The sequence below is a fragment of the Microcaecilia unicolor genome, chromosome 6 (genome assembly GCF_901765095.1).
Source record: "Microcaecilia unicolor chromosome 6, aMicUni1.1, whole genome shotgun sequence".
NCBI lineage: Eukaryota > Metazoa > Chordata > Amphibia > Gymnophiona > Siphonopidae > Microcaecilia > Microcaecilia unicolor.
This window is the reverse complement of record NC_044036.1, coordinates 23,838,302-23,852,133: the sequence shown is the minus strand read 5'-3', so window position 1 is coordinate 23,852,133 and position 13,832 is coordinate 23,838,302. Positions and strand designations below refer to the sequence as shown.

The following is a 13,832-nucleotide window of genomic DNA, read 5'->3' as shown; positions in this document are numbered from 1 at the left end:
CCTGCAAAGGCAGAAGAAACAGAAAAGAGACAGTGGCTCCAAAGCAAATAAATTATTCAAACAACAGTAGAGGGGTCTGAGTGCATTTTCTTAAGACATTTGGATGTGCTGCAGCACAGATTTTGATGGGTAGAATCAGGGACTGCAAATTCCACATGAATTAGGGATGTGAGTTCACACTAGGACTGGTTGAAAAATCTCCCTTCTGGAACTGGATCACTTGGCAGCTCTATACACAGCTATTTGATAGTGGGGACATAAAATGAAAGATCAGTGCCAAACAGATGTAGAGAAGGAAAGGAAGAAGACAAGAGGCGAGAGAAGAAATGGAAAGGCCAACCTGGAAAAGAATTTGTAAGGCTGACTCATGGAACGTGGGAAAAAAAGAGTGGGACCAGCCAAATTCCCACACAACAAAGGTTGAAAAAAGTATTTTTATTTAATACTTTGGAAGGACTGAGATGTACCTGCTTTGTAAAATGTACATTTTTTTTTCTATTTTTATTTTGCAAAGTACAGGAGAAAATGCATTTCTGTCTCTCTTTGTTTTTTTTACCAGTATTGCACTGCTACTGCTGCTCTCACCACCCCACCTCTGCAGGAGCACAGAGGAAATACAGGTTTCAGGGGGCAGTAGCTCAGCACCAGTAAAGACGGTGGCAAGGCAACCGTTTAAACTCACTTTCAGCAGCAGGATTTGGCAGTAGAGAATGACATGGGGATGGGGACAAGGACAAACTTTGTCCCCATGTCATTTTCTACTTTGAAGCCTGTTAATGAACTGGAGTGTTATTTATGTTGGAATGATGCAGACAATAATATTTTGATTTTTTTGGAAAAACAAGCAAACATGCTGGCAACAACTAGCAAACTATGCATGGGGGATTCTGTCAGGGGCGTAGCCAGACAGCAGATTTTGGGTGGCCTAGTCAAGAAGTGGGTGGACACCAAGTGTTCTCCTCCCCCCCCCCCCCCCCCCCCATGTGATGAGGCCAGTATCAGCAGCTTAGGAAGCTTAGACTGCTGAAGTGGAAAGCAGTGTTCTCAGCACCATCAGGGGGGGGGGGGGGGTCTCTTCAGCTGGCGAAGCCTGGGATCCCCACTAGCTAGCACTAAATATGTGCTGCTGTTGGGTGGGCCTGAGCCCTAAGTGGATGGGCCCCGGCCCACCCAGGGCCCACCTGTGGCAACGCCGCTGGATTCTGTACATCCTGCTACCAGCACATCTTCTATTGCAGGAAGGACTGTGGAAGACAGGAGAGCCAGACTGAATCCTGAGATGTTGATGACTTCTTATTCATCCACAGATTAAAATATCTAACTGTACTTCATAGGTCATATTTCTCCCCTTTGGGACATACAGAACGGGTTGTATTTTGTACTCCTGGACATTTTAACAGGGTGGATTAGGATTCCTTGGGGTAGTAGAAATCAGTTATTGTTGGGGTTGGAAGGTTAGAGGGTGGTGGTGAGGAGGGTTATTATAACTGCTCGCTGTTATTATTGTTTTCTATTTGTAATTTATACACAATAGTTGCACAGCATCTTGTTCATTTTTATTACTTTAATAAAAAGATTTTAAATATAAAATCATAATTGTTTGAGGCTTCTGCAGACTGAGGACAGGGCGGGGGCAGGGACAAAACTGCAGGGACAGGGACAGAACCTGCGGGGACGGGGCGAGGACAGAAACAGAACCTGTGGGGGCGGGGATGGAGACAGAACCCACGGGGATGGGGACAAACTTTGTCCCCATGTCATTCTCTATTTGGCAGGCCTTAAGCACACACATGCAGATGCATGCCAAAAGGCCCAGGGCTTATGGTGGCTTTAAGGACTGCTCTGCTGCTGTTTTTGCCGGCTGTGCTTGCCACCCCTGAAGCCTGCCACTCTCACCAGACGCTTAGTCCATCTAGTGGTAGGGCTGACCCTGCTGATTTGGGGTTGCCAACTGGATCCAGATTCGCCTGACAGGTTGATCCGTTCCTGGGCTTATCGAAATGCATGCAGGAACTATAGCATTGCTTTTCATAGGAAATCCAATGGGGAAATCGGAATCAAAAGTCTCTGCATTGCAGTGGGGTAAGCCCAGGATTGGATCAACCCTGTCGGGCAAATTGGGATCTAGTTTGGCAACCTTACGCCTGAACCTTGACTACTGTATGCAGTTCTGGTGGCACTTACAAGATTTGTTTTGTTTGTTTTTTCTTATTGTAATTTATAACTCTTCGTATTTTGCAAATGCCAAAAATGTGTTTTAACTTTTACACTTTGATTTTAAGTTGAGTTTTGGATTTCTAAAATCTTAATTTTAGTATTTTGCTGGAATGTTTATGACTCTTTGAGGGGCCCTTTTTTATACGCGGGTCCAACACACATCAAATTGGAACTACTGCCCGGCTACCACGTGCCCCGGGCAGTAATTCCATTTTTGATGCGCATCCAAAACACACGGTAATACTACTACTACTTAGTATTCTATAGCGCTGCCAGGGTTATGCAGCGCTGTACAAGTTTAACATGGGGAAGGACAGGTCCCTGCTCAGGAGAGTCTTACAATCTAAAGGTTACAAACTATGTAGTCAGTGTAGGTAGCTTACAATCTAAAGGTTATAACTAAGTTGAACTAAGTTATAACTAAGTTGAATGTTCTACCATGTGGCGCTTACCCGGCAGTAATTGGCAGTGTACGTCACTGATGATTACCGCCTGGTTAACGAGTGAGACGTACCACTAAGTCAATGAATGGTGTAAGATCTAGGCCAAAAGGATGTGCGCTGGTTTTAATTTTGCCACAAGTCCATTCCCCCCCCCCCCCCCCCCCCCCCCCAAAAGCCCTTTATGCAGGGGTTGCTGAAAATGGACCTGCGCACCTCCAAAACACGTGCCTACACCAGCGCAGGCCATTTTTCGGCGTGCCTTAGTACAAGGGCCCCTGACTGTTTGATTCTTTCCTATATTCAGTTGGAGTGCTTTTCTTGCTTTTTAATTTTAGAATTATACACCGCTTCGGCTTGTCTTTGGCAAATGAAGCAGTATAAACCATAAAACTGTGTGAGCAAACTGACCTGCAGGCTTCATGCGCTTTTTTTTTTTTTTACCTGTAACTTAACTTTGGCCCTTCTTCTTTTTCTTGATCCACCCGCTCAAATATTCAATGCCGGGGCCTGTCCAGGTTTTAGCGTTGAACATCCTTTTTATTTTGAGCTGGCTAACACGTAGCCAGTTAAGTCAATATTAGCCCCTCACCACATAAGCCAACCCACTTAAAGATATGACCGCCAGTGGCGTAGCCAAGGGTGGGCTCGTGGTGGCCTCTTTGGGCTCAGGCCACCCAGAGCAGCACACCTATGATTTGGCAGGCAGGGATCCCCCAAGCCACACCAGCTGAAAACTCCCAACAGCTGTCCCTCCTGCATACCTTATAATAGCAGATCTTTGCCTGCATCGAGCAGCGACTGATACATACTGTGCACTGGCCCCACAGCCTTCCCTCTCATGTATTCCCGCCTATGCAGAAACAGGAAGTTGCATCAGAGGGAAGGCTATGGGCCAACATGAGCAGTGTGTGTTAGTTGCTGCTCGCTCCGGTGAAAATCTGCTATTTAAAAGGTATGCGGGGGAGGGGGGATATTTGAGAGACCATATGGCATGCAGGCAAGAGAGGTAGACTGACTGTACATTTGTCCTTTAGATTGTAAGCTCCTTTGGCAGGGACTGTCCTTCTATGTAAATTGTAACAGCGCTGCGTAACCCTCGTAGCGCTTTAGAAATGTCAAGTAGTAGTAGTAGAGACCAAATCACTGTGAGATAGGGTGGAGTTCTTCTGCCCACCCATCTTGGGCCCAGGCCCAGGCCCATCAAAATTGAGTGTTGGCTACGCCCCTGATGACCGCTATTTATGCGTCTTACTTATGCGGTGAGGGACTGAATATCAGCATTTAACCTGACTCCACCCTTGGCATGCCCACAGGGTTAGCTGCTTTGAGGATAACTGGTTGTGCCGCTGAAAATGACTAGATAGCCTCAAACAAACGTTTTAATAGTTGGCGGCCATTTCTGGCAAGTTATATGGTTATCAGAAAACAAACAGGGCAAACGATCTGCAAAATCCAACGTGGAAAACAAACCAGCAGATCAGTATACTATCCAAAAAGACTTTATTGAGGATACTGTGTATGAAACAAATGCCCGACACAGGCCGTGTTCTCGCCCAACAATAGGGCTGCGTCAGGGGCTATAATAAAGTTATTTATGAAATTTTCAAATAGAAATTTTAAATGTTTTGAATTAAAAAAGAACTCTAGTGTTTATAATTCATGTCTCTGTTTTACTCGTACAGAATAATCATGTTTTATATTTTATAAAAGAGTGGAGGAGTGGCCTAGTGGTTAGGGTAGTGGGACTTTGGTCCTGAGGAACTGAGTTCAATCCCACTTCAGGCACAGGCAGCTCCTTGTGACTCTGGCAAGTCACTTAACCCTCCATTGCCCCATGTAAGCCTCATGAGCCGGCCATGAGTGGGAAAGTGCGGGGTACAGACATGAACAAAAAATATATATATATTATGTAATTTTATGTTTTATAATTTCATATGTTTCTAATTTTATATGTTTATTTATTATAGCCCCTGACGCAGCCCTATTTGTTGGGCGAAACACGGCCTGTGTCGGGCATTTGTTTCATACACGGTATCCTCAATAAAGTCTTTTTGGATATTATACTGATCTGCTGGTTTGTTTTCCAAGTTATATGGTTTTGCATATCGGCCACCTAAAGCGTAAGCTAGTAAATGTGTTCACAGATATTTATATGTAAATTCATGGGCTATTTATAGTTTGATCATACTCAAGTATTTTGAAATAAGAGTTTCTTCTTGCTCACTGAAATGTGTTTCTCTTCATCACGAGGCTATGAAATTCTTCAGTACCACGTGTTGTTTATTGAAAATGTATTGCAGATTGTCAGTGAGATACATCTGATTTTTCCACATCTACAGATTGGATCATTTTGAATCCTTCACAACACACTCAGTCTCAGAGGAATTGTGGGAAATAGTTGATCAATTTTTCCAAGTTTGACAGAGATGTGGAAAACTATTTCAGTTGACGTCAGTATAGTTGTGTCTTTTCTAGGAAACCTAGAAGTAGAAGAAAAATAGGGCTGGTTGTTATTGCCCCTGGTAACTTGCAGCTTCATTTGTAATATTAATGGGTAAAACTTCAATAGGGCACCTAGCTAAAAAGGTATCAGGTATATATTGTAAAACCGCATGTGACAAACCAAACTACTGCCCAGGCACCCGCCATGCATTGTATTAAATACCCAGTCATGTGACTTAGTGTATGCGTGGCCATATGTATTTCAAAAGGACTGAGTTGGAAGTTCTACGTTCGTAGTTACCAAATAGGCTTTTCAAACATTCCCCCATCATGCCCATCTTTCTTTGCAACCCCAGAGTACGTTCAGATGACTAAGAATCCAACTACTTGGATATGACCAACCTAGGAGAATTGCTCTGTTTTTACAGTACAAAGATGCCAACTTTAGAAGATAGGAATTGGACCTCTTCCCTCCCTCACAGAGAAAAGCAGGGTCAAAGAAACAGATGAAAGTAGTTTATGAAAAATGGGAGACTTTTTAAAAGCTTGCAGAGAGCATTGCGTCCATCCTGCAGACCCTGCACTGTTTTCTTTTCAAGGAGGAACTCCCGCAGACTTTCCCTTTGAAAATCAGGCAGCAGGCCAGTGCCAAAGGCTAAACTACACATGGCAATGTCAAATGAAATCCCTGTGCTCCCTGTTGTGTATATTAGACAGCCTGGTCTAACTCTACCCTCCCCACATCTCGAGGGGGACAGTATTCAGAAGACTTTCTGTCGTTTATCCGCAGAAGGCTTTTTAAAAATGGCCTCTTAAAGGCTGGAAACCCTCTCATTGCCTGGAATTCTTCATGCTCTTCTGCTGATTGGATGGCATGCTTGCTGGAAACAGCAAGTGTCCCTCGGGATAGGAACCATTCCAGGACACTCCTTACAGGGCGTTTTTTGAGGGGGGGGTACTGAGTATCGGCACCTTTTCCATTGTCTGCTAAAATTGACCCATGGAGCCCAAGTTTTAATGAAAGAGCCTCAGAATCTGACAAGGCAGAATTGGTGTGTACAGCCTATGACTGGTTGCAGGGGACCTGGCTATTGTGGGGTGGGTCCCTTAGAGGCATATTTCAAAGCACTTAGACTTTACAAAGTTACATTGTAATCTATGGAACTTTGTAAGGCTAAGTGCTTTGAAAATGAGCCCCATAGTGATCACCCGCACCCCTGAAGTGTGGCCTGACATTTGAGTACCGGCACCTTATTTGCTAGGAAAAAGCACCACTGCTTCTTTAGCAACCGATGATGGTTATTAGCTCCCATCATTTAACCCAAACAGATTACCTCCTAGGAAAGGCAATTTAGACCTCAGTCATTGTGGACCAGAATCAGACTTTGTGTCTGGCCCATCCTGTGAAATGCCCAGTGGAACTTTCTTAGCTGAAATAAACAAATTAAGGGTCCCTTTTACTAAGCCGCATAAGTGTCTACGCGTGCCCAACCTGCGCCAAAATGGAGTTACCGCCTGGCTACCGTGTGGCTCTTGCGGTAATTTCATTTTTGGCACGCATCCGATACGCACGTCCAAAAAAATCATTTTTATTTTCGGACGCATGCAGGTCATTACCGCCCAGTTACCGCATGAGTCTTTATCGCTAGGTCAATGGCTGGCGGTAGGGTCGCAGACCCAAAACGGACGCACAGCAATTTGGATTTTGCCGCATGTCCATTTTCTGCAAAAGTTTTTTAAATACCTTTTTACAGGCACACTGAAAAATGGATCAGTGCACGCCCCAAACCCCCCTGCCTACACTACCGCAAGCCATTTTTCAGCGCACCTTAATAAAGGGACCCCTAAACTGACCAAATTGTTCATTCCTAGACAGTACTTATGACCCTGGATGTAGTTTAGTTTAAGCCTTTAACTAAATTCTTTGGGATCGATATTCAAAGTGATTTAACCGGCCAGTTAAATCACTCATTCGGGGCTATCTGCTGATATTCTGCAGCATTTAACTGCTTAGTGCTACTGAAATATCACTACAGACGGCTAAATTCAGTGCCTGCTGTTTTATGGGTGGTCGGAGGGGGGGGAGGGCAGAGTCAGCACTTACGCAAATAAATGCCAGTATTCAGTACTTTACCACCTAAATTTAGCGGTTAAATCGGACTGCATAAAAGTCAGTCCTGTCGTTATGGAGTGTCACTTATGCGATTAAATGCTGAATATTGCATTAACCGCGTAAGGGAAGCCGGTCACATAAACCTTGACATTCAAGGTATTGAATATCCAGGAGCAAAGCCAGTAGTGTCTTTCATAAAAAAAAAAAAAACGCTCACCATTGCCAGCTGAATATCGACGCCTTTATTTTTTTTTTAAACAGCAGCATGATTTGCTCTTCTTTGTATCCTTGTTTTGGTAGGAAGAAGAGAGATTTATTTATTTATTTATTTATTTATTTGCATTTGTATCCCACATTTTCCCACCTATTTGCGGGCTCAGTGTGGCTTACAATACATTATGAGTGATGGAAATACAATTTGTTACAGTACGCTTATGGGTTGCATTGTGAAGAGTTGTGGGAAGACAGAGTAAAGTCAGGATATCATTTGGGAATAGAACAATGGAATAAAACAATGGGGAGTTGAGGGGCGATAAAACAGTATTAAGGGAACATAAAGGTCTAACAATTTTATCTGTGGGTAGAGTTTTAAGAGAGTTGAGGATACGGGGGAAGAGAATTCAGAAGAGAGTGTGTTGATGCATATCTATTAGTGTGTATGGACTTCATGTGTTTTGATCCTTGCTGTAGATTTTCTCAAAGAGATACGTCTTCAGTAGTTTGCGGAAGTCGGTTAGTTCGTAGATCGTTTTCAGGTTGCGTGGTAGTGTATTCCAGAATTGCGTGCTCATGTAAGCGAAGGTTGATCCGTGCAGTACTTTGTATTTTATGCCTTTGCACTTAGGGAAATGGAGATTGAGGAAGGTTCGGGACGATCTTCTAGTGTTTTGGGCCAAGGATCTGTGGGCTATGTCTTGTCTATACGTTACCTCCCCTCCTTGGGTGTCTTATTACTATCATAATTGATTTGACTGTATTAAGTTGTTAATCTTGCCATTGTAACCCAGACCAGCTTTTGTTTCTGTTCCATTTCCTGCCTTTTCTTTCTTTATATTATTTTACAGGTCCCTTTACTAAGGTGCGCTGAAAATGGCCTACAGTAGTGTAGGCGCGGGTTTTGGGCGCGCACAGAATCATTTTTCAGCACACCTGTTTTAAAAAAAAGGCCTTTTTTAAAATTTTTGCAGAAAATGGATGTACGGCAAACTGAAAATTGTCGCGCTTCCATTTTGGGTCTGAGACCTTACCGTCAGCCATTGACCTAGCGGTAGTCTCACGTGGTAACCGAGCGGTAATGACCTATCGGCGCGGCAAAAATGAATTACCGCAAGAGCCACACAGTAGCTGTGTGGTAACTTCATTTTGGCGTTCGTTGGGCGCGCATAGACGCTTAAGTGGCTTAGTAAAAGAGCCCCTCAATTATAAACCACTTAGAAACTCCTTTGATTTACCGGTATATCAAATAAAGTGAAGTATGAAGATTTTCAGTTAATATTCAGGAACTCATCTAAAAATCAAATCTTACTTATGGGGCATGATGGTGATGTAAGTTTTAACCTTTGGGTTCTGTGTTTTCTTCTTTTTTTTTTTTTCTTTTTTTTTCAGGTTACTCAGATGGATCCCTGTAAATCATTAATGGACGCAAAGCTCTACCCTCAGGAAACCCTTTTCCTAGAAGCGAAAGAATAAATCAAGGCAAATCCTAGGATCCATAGTGCTTGGACAACCCAGAGGCACAGCAGCAAACAAAACAAAAAAGGCTTCTCTCAAAAACCACCTGGATCAGTCATCGACCAGAACCAACTTTTCATTCTCTGTCTGTGGCCACGAGTCCTTAAAAAGAATTAAAGAAGCAACATCGCTGCTTAAGTACCGAAAAACAAAACAGCTTCCCATTCATAAAGTCCCTGTTTTTTCAACCTGGTGTAAACTAGCAGAAGACGCAGCGGTTCTGCTACTTTGGACCTGAAGACTGTTGCTCACGTATCATCTGGCTTTTTGTTCTAATTAACGCACTGTTGAAATGTGAGTTCATAGTCACATAGAATTTTTACTCCTCAGACACCACCCCTATTTTTCACCAAGAGATCTTGGCGATTTCTGCCTTTACTTTTGACACTAGAATGCTGCACAGTATATTTGATAGATCTTGCTGAGCCACTGCTCTCATATATATACGTATAAACATTTTCTTTCTGTGGTTGAATTTCTACTTTGTCACCTAATTTATGAAGGCAGGAAAAATAAAAAACATATCTAAACAGGACTTTCTCAGCCATTGCAGTTTTACAGTATTATACTGGAAGAGACATAATTTTGGGTTGTTTTGGGGGGGGTTGTTTTGGGGTTTTTTTGTTTTTTGGGGTTTTTTTTGTTTGTTTTTTATGCTATTTTACAATTTCTTTGTTAAGATGTGAGGTTTTGTTTGGAGAATATAGTTTTGCCATATAAGTGACATATTTATTTGCAGTTTCTGCTTTGGGTCTCACATTCTGGATCATTTTTGGAAGTCATTTTTTGTTCCCAATTACATGCAACTGCTTCTTTTGCATGATGTGACTATTTAAATAATTGTAGGAGCAGACCACTACCAGCGATTTGGTATGTTGGTAATATTTCAGAAATCAGCGGGTAATAACCACCAGTAGATTAGAATCTTTCCTAATATCAGATCCAAAATTTAAAAAAAAAAAAAAAAAACTCTAGCCAGCTCCTCAATGCGAGGAATGATTGACAATTCCTGGGTTGCTTTTCTTATTTTATTCTGGGTCTTTTTTGTATCATATAACTCTGCTGGCTTTTAAGCACCTTGTTTATTTTTTTTTTTTTAATTCCACAGAAACGATAAATGCCTAACAAGATGGTGTGATAGCAGATGTTGCCTTATATTGTACTTTTTTTAAATTTACGTTTTATTATGAGGTGTGTGATCTTGTGAAATTCAAAAGATCCGAAGTGTCCATGTTAAATATCTGCTGAGGGAAACAATTGGTACGTTCTGTACCACGCAGTACAGAAATGATCTTCTGTGAGCCTTGTAGTACGTGGCATATACGAGACATCCGAGAAGGCAGTCAAACGTGGTTATGCTTCTGGCATTGTTCCTTATATCCAGAGCTTAGTATATGAAAGCAGTAGAAAAGATACCAGCTGCCATTTAAAACTCAGTCTCTACAGTCTGGAACAGAATTTATTTTTCCACATTTTGATGTAACACCTGCTTTTCATCATAAAAGTATGAATTCTGATTGGATCGTTTTATACTACAAAATAACTATATTTGAAGCCACATGGCTCTAAAGATTGACTACCTAGATAGCTAGTGGAGTAGTCGCAGGATGTAGGAGATCTGCTAAATAATTGAAAATCAAAATTATTCTTTGCTAGCAAACTTCACAATTTTGTACTTCAAACAACAATCTCCCAACCACAGAGTATGATCAGAATGGGAGAGAAAGGCCTCAGAACCTCACCCTTCACCCTCTACTTTTGTAATCACAGGTGACAGGATTTTTTAAGTAACTATATCAGTGGCGTAGCTATGGGTGGGCACAGGCCCACTCAGTCTTGCCTCAGGCTCATGAGGCCCCCAAAACTCTTCAGTAGCCGTGCCTCACTACTCTCTCTCCCTCTTCTCCACTCGTGGTCTGGCATCCGCCTGTCTCTCTCTGGAACCCCCCCTCTTGGTCTACCTCAGAGCTACTGCCGGCGGCAATTCCTATAGGCATCCTGCGCCAGTCCTGCAGGCCTCTCTCTATCATGTCCTCTCAATGATGTCACTTCTTGTTTCTTTGGCGGGAAAGTGGTAGAGAGAATCCTGCAGGGCTGGCACTGTTTGCCTATAGGAATTGCAATGGGCAATGGCTCTGAGGTAGGATCAGGGGAGGGGTTTCAGAGAGAAAAGGTCAGATGTTGGGTCATTTAAAAAAACACTATATTGTATGTATGTCCAGAGGTAGGGGTGGGGGTGGGAAGGGCCCACCCAGGTTAATTCTGGGCCCACCCAAAATGGCAGGTCTGAATGACATCACAGGCACAAAAAGCCACTTGAAATAATTATTAAGAAGAGGTCCTTTTACTAAGTTGCACTGAAAAATGGCCTGCGGAAGTGTAGGCGCGTGTTTTGGGCACGCGCAGATCCATATTTTCAGCACTCCTGCAAGAAATGCCTTTTTGCTGAAAATAGGCGTGCGGCAAAATAAAAATTGGCACGCCTCCATTTTGGGTCTGAGACCTTACCGCCAGCCATTGACTTAGCGGTAAGGTCTCACACAACCGGGCGGTAATGACCTACGCACGCCAAACGCCACTTGGCATGCACGGCAGCCGTGCACCAGAAAATAAAAATGTATTTTTTGGATGCGCTACAAAAATGAAATTACCGCAAGAGCCACGCGGTAGCCGGGCGGTAACTCCAAATTGGCGCGCATTGGCCGTGTGTAGACGTTTACACGGCTTAGTAAAAGGGCACCTAAAATTCTGTGTGGTTTTAAAACACTGGTTACCCCTTTAAAACTGTGACTCTTTAAAAATAAGAAATACATTTATCTCAAAATGGAAGAGCTCTGACTGTCGACCCCAGTTTTGAAGGGGCATCCAGTGGATTTATATACCACACAGAGTTTTAATGATTCATCTGGGGTGGGGGGTTTTATGCCAGTGATGTAATTACCTTAAAAATCCTGTCACCTGTGAGAGGCTGAAGGGTGAGGTTCTGAGGCTCCCCCCCCCCCCCCCCCCCCCCCCCCCCCCCCCCCCCATTCTGATCATAATCTGTGGTTGGGAGTTACGTTGTTTGAGCTATACAATTGTGAAGTTTGCTAGCAAAGATGAAGAATTATGATTTTCAGTTGTTTAAATAGTCTCTTCTATCCTCTTTCTATATATACATTTATGTTGTGGAGATCTGCTAAATAACAAATTGCCCATAAAGACCAGATTTCTGTATACGATGATGATCCCAACTGATATGTAACTGTCACTGAAAGCCATTTGCTGTTGGAGATGGGGCAGCCATGTTTCTCAGCATGCATCTAACTGGATATTTGAGGAGGTTGGCATGTTACCTTTAGCCAAAAACACCAGTTTGGTTTTAGGACTGGAATAACATGAAGGCAGCGTGGACAATGTCCCAGTGCCTTAAACTCCCAGGGATTTGCTTGGTTTTGTGGATTTGGTGGGGGGGGGGGGGGGGGGGGGGGGGGAGGGGGTTAGAAGGATAAGGGGAGAGAACAAATTGCTTGAAATGTATCATGGTCTACACTGCTTTAAGCTGGTTTATTTCCCAGGAAAGGTTACGTTGCAGCTGGTTAGGTACGTTCTTTTGGAAATTAAGTTCATGGGAAACTGAATGTTTCTATCAATAAACAATGTTAATAACAAAGAGTGGAATTTCTATGAAAGCAGGGTGTCATCGTGTAATAGAAAATGTATGTGTAAATGTTTGATTTGTTCCCCTGCCTCTCCCCCCTCCCCCTCCAGTAACTGTCAAACAGATGTGACGCTCCAGGACATTTTTGCTACTGCAATTATCATATCTCTGTTTGTCTTGGAATAAACTAGATTCTCTTGCAGGTAGGGCCGTCTTTTACTGGTCCAGCGTAAGAATTCTCAACAGGTGAAGATGTCCACGAGTTTCTCCTCTACATCTGAGGGAGGGCTCTGTGAGGTCTCAGAAGTGATATACACATCATCTTTGGATACTTACGTTGGTTGGGTATCTAGTAACACATTTGTTAAGTCAGCCATCTAGGGTAGTTTGAAAGAAGGAACACTGTTTTTTGGCATGTGCACCTGCATTCTACCCCTAGCAGGCTCTGTCAGATGGGCTTTTTTTTTTTTAGTAAGCTTGCTAGGGGGCTCTCTCTCTTTTTTTTTCCTTAGGTTTTCATCTAGCTGTTTCCTCCTCCTCCTTTTGTACTTCAGCTTAGGTGAAACCAGAGATGGGATCTGACACCATGAGCCTCTATTCACAGCTATGGAGGAGTTTTTCCTCCTCCAAACTCACCTAAACCCGTCATTCTAACAACAGTCCTTGGCCCGGGGAGGCAATCACCCGTGTTCCCTCCATTTGGCCACGGCCACGAGGTTTTGCTGTTTTTGCCGAAGGGTGCGAATGATGTCTCCACGGCAGCCGATATTCTCCTCCTCTCCCCTTGGGACCTGATTTCAGGTTTTCGAAATGGCAGCATACAGCCCTGGCTATTGGGTCAGTTCCCAAGTTCCCACAGAAAGTAAACCAGCTGTCACATTTAGAGCACAATTTCCTAAAGCCATTTACCTGAGGTATCTAAACTGAAAATGCCCCACTTTTTCTGTAGGTATAGATGTATACTGGAATCATGAGTGCCCACAGAAGGTGGGCTCGGGCCGCAGGTAATGCACATAGAAGTATCTATTTTCAAAACTATGCACACTACTGTCCATGGAAAAAGTACCTTTGGAAAAAGCAGGTACACGTCTCTGTGGGTACTGCTATCAAAGGGCAAGTTTGCATACATTGTCCCTGTAAGAACTGGTACAGAATTTATGGGGAATAATACCTGTAGGCCTTGCACCTGCTGACAGAGGTTTTAAAAAATGCCTGCTTTAACCCTTTGTTCAGTCTTCCCATAAGG

General features: G+C 43.2%; 1 protein-coding gene across 3 annotated transcripts in view; it reads left to right on the top strand.

Annotated features, from left to right (window-relative positions):
- FAF1 (Fas associated factor 1) overlaps positions 1–10,038 on the top strand; it is a 716,909-nt gene extending 706,871 nt beyond the window's left edge. For all 3 annotated transcript variants that reach the window (XM_030208188.1, XM_030208187.1, XM_030208189.1), the window contains one exon: positions 8,821–10,038. In XM_030208188.1, coding sequence (XP_030064048.1) covers positions 8,821–8,904 — 84 coding nt within the window. In that variant the 3' untranslated portion in view covers positions 8,905–10,038. The remainder of the gene's footprint in view (positions 1–8,820) is intronic.
- Positions 10,039–13,832: the final 3,794 nt, after the last annotated feature.